The sequence below is a fragment of the Apaloderma vittatum genome, unplaced genomic scaffold (genome assembly GCF_000703405.1).
Source record: "Apaloderma vittatum isolate BGI_N311 unplaced genomic scaffold, ASM70340v1 scaffold14786, whole genome shotgun sequence".
Classification (NCBI taxonomy): domain Eukaryota; kingdom Metazoa; phylum Chordata; class Aves; order Trogoniformes; family Trogonidae; genus Apaloderma; species Apaloderma vittatum.
Genome location: NW_009723479.1, coordinates 1 through 9568, shown reverse-complemented (window position 1 = coordinate 9568; position 9568 = coordinate 1). Strand labels below are relative to the sequence as shown.

At 38.4% G+C, this 9568-nt stretch overlaps 1 protein-coding gene across 1 annotated transcript; it reads right to left on the bottom strand.

The window, feature by feature from the left end:
• Positions 1 to 271: 271 nt before the first annotated feature.
• On the bottom strand, positions 272 to 9524 carry CCDC14 (coiled-coil domain containing 14). Its single transcript, XM_009872141.1, is given in 12 exon segments — positions 272 to 1256; positions 2541 to 2673; positions 2759 to 2977; positions 3379 to 3458; positions 4117 to 4258; positions 4778 to 4870; positions 4873 to 5338; positions 6492 to 6703; positions 7791 to 7931; positions 8022 to 8094; positions 8760 to 8826; positions 9283 to 9524. Coding segments are annotated over 12 exon segments (2853 nt in total).
• Positions 9525 to 9568: the final 44 nt, after the last annotated feature.

Sequence of the window (9568 nt, the reverse complement as noted above, 5' to 3'; positions counted from 1 at the left end):
TATTGTCAAGCGCTGTTCTAAGAATTAATTTTGCAATTAAAGAGTATAAAGTCATAATTTAAAAAAAGGCATTTATACCAGTTATTTCAAGTAGTACACATCAAAGGAAGCAGCACCACAGCTTAATGAGGAATCCATAATTTCAACAGCTAGGAACAAGTCATTTCACAACAAAAATATACAAATATTCATATCAGTACCATACATATTAATATATGTCAGAAAAACCTAAGTAATCCAAACAAGTGCACCCCCATTTGTTTCCTTGTATTCATTGTTTCCTAATGCTATTTTGCAGAGTTCTTTGTAACCTAGCTATGGTGGCATCCAAGGCTGCTAAGCTCTTCTTAAAGTCCTCTTCGTCTCGAGAAGTAAATGTTGAGAAAGAGGATACACTCCACTCAGACTTCCTTGATACATCATCAAATGAAATGGAACTAAACCCACATATTTCACTGCTTTTTTTCTGAGAAATCTCTTTCTGAAACAGCATCGGCACACAAGGGTATGTGTCAGAGTGAGGTCGGTCTGGTTTGCCTACCAAGTCTTTTGCAGCTCCACTTGGCGTGCCTGTTGGCCTCATTTGGGCTTTATCTACTTCTGGCCTCACTTTATCCCCTGTAACTTCAAGCATGTTTTCCACAGTCCTTTTCACACCGTGTCCAGCACTTAATTTATCCAGAATAGTTGAATCCTTTGATACCTCACACCCATTCTGCTGCACTGAGTCTGAGAGCTCACAGTGGCAGTCCAGCACCTTACGAGTCCCTCTACTCTGGGGTAACACACCATTTTTTTCAGAGATCGGCTGATGATTTTTCGAGGCACTGCTAGACAATGGAATATAAACAGTCTCATCTAATTGGGTTTGGTCATCCAGTAACGTCCCAGAATCACTAACTGCATCTGCATCTTGCTTCAGTGAGGTTGGTAGTATTCTGGGAGTTGATGTTCCTCCTTCTGAGAACATATTGTTTCTTTTGCTTCCTTCAGCAGCAAACTTCTCATAGGCTAGATTTTGTATTTCTAATTCTCCACTCTTATTTGGGAACTGAAGTTCTGCATCTGGCAAAATATGATCCATTTCCAATTTTTTAAGGTAAGACATTACTGAAGTACTCCCAGGAAATGGATCAGGTTGCATTTGCTTTTCATGGTCTTCCAAAAGAGACTTCGAGAGACCTTTTTCAGGTTTCGGTCTACTGTTGTCTACTGTGAGGTCAGACAGAAGCTTTGCCATGCTGCCCTGCAAGGTTCTGTTAAGAAAAGATCAATTAATCAGATTTAAAAATAGTCACTAAAAATAATTAAAAACTTTTATATAGCACCAACACATTGGATTTATCAGACCATAGCGAAGTTACAAGTCTCTTTCTAGTTGTTACAAAATGTAGAATAAATGCGAACCAATTTCAAATTTCTTTAATTTCTTTCTTCAGCTCAGCCAAATGTGCCTATAAAGTAACTAAAATAGCACAATCCAATTAAATTCTCGATATTATTCTCAATTTACCTGCTTTGAGTACCATAAAGCGAAATAAATTTATGTCAAGAAACTGTTATAAAAAGTATAGGAATAGCTATGAAAATTAGGAAGAATTTTTTCGGAATTATTTTTCCCATTGCATATAAACAAAAAAATATAATAAACAAAACAATTCTCATTTTCTGCTTTGCATTTTCATTTCAAAACAAATGAACACTTCAATGCTTAAATGTATTGCATGTACAGAGACACATGTAATAAGACATAGTAATACTACCATCTGGTGGTCAGTATAGTAGTCACAGAAGCATGTAACGTGCCTAAAGTTCTACTAAAAAATCCGAAATGTTGATTAAAAATATCCTGCCATTCCCATCAGTACCAATTAGAAACAAAATTCCCTGCGCACATCACGTCCAAACAGATTTTGCGTACATATCACTTCACATGCGTAAAAAAGCTATTTAAGCCTCCCAGCTTGCCACTATGTTCATCACAAAAGAGCATGACTAAGTCTGCATTAATTGTTGTAAAAAATTGTAACACTGCCTTCATTCTGCTATCCAAGAACTCATACCTTCTCCCACAAGTCATATCTGAATATAATCTACTTTAAATGTGTGTACAATTAAAGAATGGACTGCTCATTCTCACACGAAGAGCTTGCTGGGGGTCCCGAACAAAGATCTTTCTGCAAGTTCTCAAAACAGATGGATTTCTGAACCAGTTTAAAAAAAAATTAAGAGTTATTTTCCAAATTTTACAGATTCAAGGGAAATATCAGTAGGTCCTCAGGTCCATGCATTTCCCATGGAGCTCCTTATTGGCAGGTCTGCTATTAACTAAAACTCGCAGAAGTTATGGCTGACAGCTTTTTGCAACAGAACTCACGTCACAGAACACGACAACTCTGTTTTAATAGAATTATAGCACCATCGCAGTAAGTAACCACAAAGAGAAGTTTTAGCCTACGTGACCTCCTACTGCCAAGATACTAAGATTAAAAGAATTCAAAATATGAAGAAAAAAAGAAAAATCTCTTAGCCAATAGCACCTGGTTAATTCACGCAGTCTGTTAACCTCTGCATCACGCTGGCGTAACGTTATGCCCAAAATCTTATTTTCTTTCTCCGAAGCTTCCAGCTTAAACTGAAGGCTCTTCACGTTTGCTAAAGCCTCCTCCACTTCTAAAATGTCAAGAAGAATTTACTGAATTATTTCTTTCAAGTATTAAGGTATCAAATGAAGAAGAAATAAATTTAAAATACATACCAATCTTGAGCTTGGTGGACTGAATGTCATAATGCTGTTTTTTTCCAAGCAATTCTTCCTCTTGATTTTGAATAGCTTTTGCAAGATGTTTATTTTCTTCTTTCTGACTTTCTATTATTTTAAGTAGTTCTTCATTTTTAGCATGCAGTGACTCAAGTCCTTTCAGTGACTCTTTCAATTGACTCTGCAGTATCATATTCAAGGACTGTAAAGAAACCACTACCAAAATTGAAACAAAAAATTAAATTATTTTGTGTGGTACAGTTTGAATTTCTAAATTGACCTAGTTTTTTTAATAATCTTGGTAGTATGACCTTTGCTTACAGATAGAAGAAGGGCTTTTTTAGGCAGCAAGATAAAACACAACTTTTCTTCTTTCAAGAGGTGCATAAGAAAAATTAATCTGCTCATCTGAGTCTCACTGTGGAGTCTAAACAGGCACAATTATCCACGCAAATGCAGTTGCATGATAGACTCACAACACTTAGTTCAGTTGCCACTAAAGGCCACAAGACATACTGTTATTTTAATGTATCTATATCTTTATATGTCTGTATCTATTTAAATAAAGCTTTAACAAAATTGTCCCTAACAAGCATTATTCTCTAGTAGTACTTTACATTCATAGTTGGAGCTCTGTTCAGGTGTCTCCTCACTTCTTATTTGTTCCCCGAGTTGCTGGTTTAATATTCTTAGTCTCCTAAATGTGAATGGTGAAAAAGCACAAATTCAGAAAGTTCAGAAGTTCAAAATCACTGCATTTTGAAAAAGCACAAATTCAGAAAGTTCAGAAGTTAAAATGCAGTGATTTTGAAATTAGCTTGCTAAGAAGTTGCTAGTGAGAATTAAACATCACAGAATGTTTCAGAAATATAGAAGTTAAGAATGCATTTTTCTTACATTCTTATATTTCTTTAACACAAAAAACCTCTTTGCAAGTTCTGGTAAATATCTTTTCTTCAGTTCTGAAGTAAACTGCTACCCAGTTATGTATTTGAGAGCTCCTTTGAAATAAGTGATATGTTTGCACTTGATAATACACTACAAAAAGAATGCAAAGAGGATAACCACCCTGATACGGGAGTTTTCAGAGAGATTGAGACACTGATCCCACCTAGACAAAGGCCCAATCACCATGTAACTGATGCTATTAAAACATCAGCATTAACTGAGTCTTGCTATGTATCAATTACTTATTTTAAAACTATACAGCCTTACCAACACACTTTCTAATAAACAGTGCACAGACAAGAACGAAAGGGCCATAACAACAATAAAATACACAGTTTAGAACAGACCAGTTAAAGATGCTTTAGGTGCCTTTGCAGCGACTACAGAATCACCGACAAGCTCCTAACCTACGCAGCTGGGCATTTTCACTTCTGAGAGGCTGTAAAGCTAGTGCTATCTCAGCTTGTATATTCGTACTTCCCACCACAGCTGGGAGCAATGATACGCAGTCTTCTATTTCACTCATCAACCTTAACATTTCCGAATCATCTGCAAGAGGTGAGGGAAAAAAAGACCCAATAAACATATGAACCTGCAACATGACAGTAATATTTTATATGTGTTAAGCGATCTACAAAGTGATATAATAGTATCTCCTTACTTTTTTTTTTTCAGAAAATGTCATCTTAACGATATTTATACATTTAAAATTTTAAAGTTTGAAAACTATGCTTTAGGTTCTTGATAAGTCACAGCCCACCACCTCTCTGACCAACCTTGGTGGGATTGCTGTTACAATCTGCCTACACCCTTCTCAGAGGGAAACACTGTATATGAAATGAGAACAATCTTTACCCTAGCTGTTACAATCACCTAAAGTACTTCAAAAAACAGTTTAATACTTATCCAGGGCAAAACATGAAGCCAGTCTGAAAACTGACACTAGTCTAAGATGTTACATTTTATTTGACACATACTACTTCCAGAAACTGAAGTGCTTGCTCATTTAACTCAGTTCTTGTGTTATTCGTCTACAATCACTCTGCTGCACAATGAAAATGTCCTCACCTTGATCTGTTACCAGTGCTCTGAGCTCTCCCAGAAGATATTTTACAGTCTTAACTTTATGGGCTGTTTCCTAGATTGTAGAACTTTCTTTGCAAAACTTGTCTTACAGCTTGTATGTCTCACTGGGGCTACGTCAAGTACATTCGATTCACCTTCGTCGTTGACCATGTCCTCGCTGTGGTCTGAAGAAGCATCCTCCTCCTCGTTGCCTGAAGCACTGTGTTTTCCTGGACAGTGATGATGGCACTTCTGTTCAGTCCTGCTGTTCACCACTTCGTGTGACTGTAACAGAGCCAGGTGAGCTTGTATGCACCTTATCAAATCTGCTTCCTTTGTCTGTTGCTCGTGGTTTGGGCTCATCTCTCTGCCAGAAGACGACGGGATGAAGGCAGATGCTGCGCAGCTGCTTGAAGCACCTGATGCTACATAAGGGGTCGCACTAGGAAGAGCAGTGACGGGCTGTATTTGTGCAGCAGTAGCAGGAGCAGCAGAAACAACTGGACAAACTACAGGTCCTCCCATCTCTGGCACACGTTCATTGCCACTGTCTACAGGAACACCCTGCATTAGAATATTCATATGAAACAAAAAATTAACATAATTATTTTTAAAATCTAAAAAATCCAAAACCACTCATCTGATGCAATGTAGTCTCAACTACTCTTTGAGAATTATAAAAGCAGCTACCGCTCATTAATTGCATATTTTTGCAGTACATTAAGGACTAATTAAAATGTATGTCTGGTTTAGATTACCTTTACCTTAAACGTTATTGGCAACATTAAAGCACAGTTCTTTTTCAGATGTTCTGTAAAGAAAAAACCTCAGCAGTAAGTTTTTTGGCTTTTTTTTGTGCTTTATGAACACTCATTTTTACCTTCCAGTATTTTAAGCAGATGAATTTCCTAAAAGTCAAGAATAGCACTAGCTATACATGAACTGCCTGCATGTGGAAGGGAAGTCTAGAGTCTTACAGTTTCAAGGTGCAAGCCCTTTACCACATTCCCCAAGGTCACAGTGGGTACTTCCATTAATTCTACTCTATACCCTAATATACCCAAGTATTTTAAAATGTGGCTCTAAGATTATAAATAGTGCCTGAAGAAATAATCAGCTGGATCATTGGCAGGGAAAAGCTACATATAAGACATAATTTCTTTTATGGGGAGTTTGTTAATGAACCTAATATGTGTTACTGCAAATGTAATTACTAACAGTAATTAATATTGCCTGCACCTTCCACATTTGCTGTCCATCACAAAATGCACCACGTAGAAACAAGCAGCCAGCTGAAATGCCTCCAATTTCTTTTTTTGGTGTCTATAAAAAATTTATTTTCCCTCTTTGTTTATTCTGTTCATCACTACAGGTTGAAATATGCAAACTTTTTTCTTTAAGGAAAATTATTACATAAACCCAAGAAAACTCACACAAACGTATAAAAAGATAAGAAGCGCTAACTTAAAACATTTATTAATTGTCAGAATCAAACTTCTACTTACTGTCTGAGTAGATAGGGGATTAGCTGAATGCTGCAGGGATGGAGCTGATGTGGAGGCAGGTAATCGATAATTAAGCGCCGTAACATTTTGACATCCTAAAACAAAACAGCTCATAGATCAGGGCAACTCGGGGTGAAAACTCATACAGTAACATAGCAGGCTCTACGTTAATAGTTCCACTAACCGTGATGTGAGATATTAAAAGGAGTTACGGTAGGAATTTCATTACTGTTCTGTGGTGTTTGGCCAGTTAGCAGAGACATCTGAGTTTGCACATGCTCGCACAGTTTCTGATGCTTCACAGGAAAGTGTTGACTACAAGGCACATGAATTGGTTGAACCATCTGATTTTGTGCTGCACTGGCAAGTTCTTTCTCAGTAGACGGTGTGGTGGATGAGGAAGGTTTTCTATTTGATATTGGCACTAAAGAGAAAGAAAGAAAAAACCCAGCTCAAGCTGTCTGTCTTCTCCATCTGCACAAACCCACTGTGTTGCCAGGCAGACACACTGGGAGGTTCCTTTGAAAAAGAAAACCAAAAGGCCCTATGAATTAAAATTCTAGTCAGATTTTTCTCACTAGCAACTGAATCCATCCTTTTTCTCTTCCAAACAGGGCAACCTAACTCAGCTGGACACACAGCTGTCTTTTGAAGGAAGGGCAGAGATTTAATTTTACAGAAGGCCAGTTCTACAATGCAGTTTTAAAAATCTCTCCTTAGCTGCTTCATAAGCTTTCAAGCCATTCTGAATAACCCACACCAAAGCACTCTCCAAACCTAGTTTTCTTATGCTGGATACAGTTAAAACTCTCTATTTTTATAGGGCTGGAAAAATCAGCTATATGCTCACCTGGTACTACTGATAAAACAGGCATTCTGCTGTGCACCTAGTCTGCAGGCCTCCCCTGTTGACTGGATTAGAAATCACACGAAAGAAAAGGAGTGAAGAGAGGGAGAAACCCTAATAACAAGTGAAATACTCCAACTGAGAGCAATGAAGCCTACAGCACTCCATCTTCCTTTCCATTCAAGTGCTCCGGCCACTAAACCATTTGAGTTCTTATTATTTATTTTAACACTTCCCTGTTTCCAGAAACTAATCTTTGAGAAAAGCCTGGCTGGACACCTAACGCCAGGACAGTTAATAGTTGCGTATCCAAAACAGAGACCAAGCACTGTAATGCTTCACTGTCCGAGAGAAATGAGGCATGGCCAATATCATCCTCCTCCACACCTCCTACCAGCTAAAATTGACGATGTTCGTATCTGTAAACGCACTCAACTTCTTCACCATACACGAAGCTCAAACATTTGTGAGTTTTAGTAACTGTTTAGTAAACATTTAACCTTTCTAAAAGGCAATGAGTTATGTTTACATCCTTGTGTGGATCCAGCCCTAGATCAACCTATAACAAAGAACAGCAATTATCTGAAGCCCTGTCATATCGCAATAGGTTGAGGAGCCTCTCAATGTCATTTGAGAAAAAAGCAAGCCCTAGGAAGCCACTTACCAATTTCTTTTTGGACGTGGGCAGAAGTAAAGGTTTTTTTCAACCCTTTCTTCTTGGAAATATTTCCTTTGGTTACCAAAGGCTTGGAATAAATTCTAACAGAAGTTGTTTTCCCAGGTTGTTTATGAATAGTCTCCCTTCCTAGTACGAGTGAAAACAAAAATTAGTCAACAAAATCCACACAGTCTCACAAAAACTAAAATCATAACTTAATTTTTTAATAATTGCAACCTGGAGCTTCATTTTCTAAGATATTCTTCAGTAAAGCTGCACAACGGTCAAGTCCATTATGAATGGCATCAACCTGCACAAAGAATACTGCAGTGAGAAAATGAGTATCACTCCTTTCTTTCAGTAAACCAAGATGATATTTTAGAAGTGAGCATTCCCCAATCTGATACTTGAAAAAGAACAACTGATAACCAGTAAATTCATGTAATTGCATGAAAGTTCACAAACATAAATTTTGCAAAAAAAAAAAAAAATACACTGTATTCCTGCACACATGTCCATTTGCTGATTTTATGTTTTGGTAATTGCATGTGTGTGATTTTTATTCTTACTTCCATGTACAGTTAAGCTACTACCTACAGATTATTTCTATTTTGGAGAAAATTGACTTGGCACTACCCGGAGGAGAGCACTGCAGCAGCACTAACTCCGTAGAGCTCTCTTTAGCGCAAATCCACACAACTATGGCTACACGTCTGCCAGGGCCAGCACAGCCGTGTTTGCAAAATATATCTTGTGCTTTAATGAGATCTGTCAGAGCCAAACTGACTGCACACAAAGGCAACTTGCAGGGATCTGCAAGATGCAGTACAGACACTCTTGCTGGCTTTGCAGGAGTTATTTCTAGTCCAGATGCAGTAGTACCTACACTAACTCATTCTTCTTCTATTATTGACAGCATTCCAATTTCCCATACAGATGGCTGTATTAAAAAAAATAAATAAATCATGGAATTACCTGCTCGTCAGAGTCAGCGGAATGGAGAGTAGACTCCACATCTGAGCATCCTTTTCGTAAGCCAAACCTGAAAAAGTCAAGTTCACCATTTATACTACCTCCTTAACATGCAGCAAAGTCAAATAGCTCCTTTTAGTCAATAACAGCAAACTATAGGAATTTAATTTTATCAAAAAATAAAGTATCTTCCTCTTTCTGAAAACTCTGCATTGGGGCAAAAAACATTTAACAGATACTAACTGCTTACGTCAAAGAACTCAGCCTTAACAACCGTAAGTACGGCTGTAACCACACGGATCCAGTCCTTTATAAACAAAACACACAGTGAGTGTCAATGCTGTATTTCTACAGGTAAAATTCGAATTCAGTTTGTGTCTGTCCATCCCCAGGCTGCTCAGAACCCAGCTGTATTGCCTTTCAACCTGAAACATTTCCTAATACACACAATGAATTTTTGTCTCGTTCTGAGGCAAGTATCACGTCCCCCAGCGCACACCCGATCATAGAAAATATTCGGTCTTACGGTTTTCTTCCATTTGTTAGTTTCGGTGGCCCTGTCAGCCTGCCGGAAGACAGCACCTGTGGATCACAGAAGCAAACACCGCGCTGGAAGCACTCTGACAGGCCCACCGAAGAGCCCCTTGCCCACGAACGCCAAGCCCGGCGGCCCAGGCGGCTCAGCTGAAGGCGATTGAGAGCTCTCGCAGCCCTCCTTTGGCAGCGCGGAGCTTCACCAAGCTCGACAAGAACCTCAACTTCGGGCATTTTTAAGAACAAAACCAGGCCCGCAGCACAAACCAGGCGGAGGA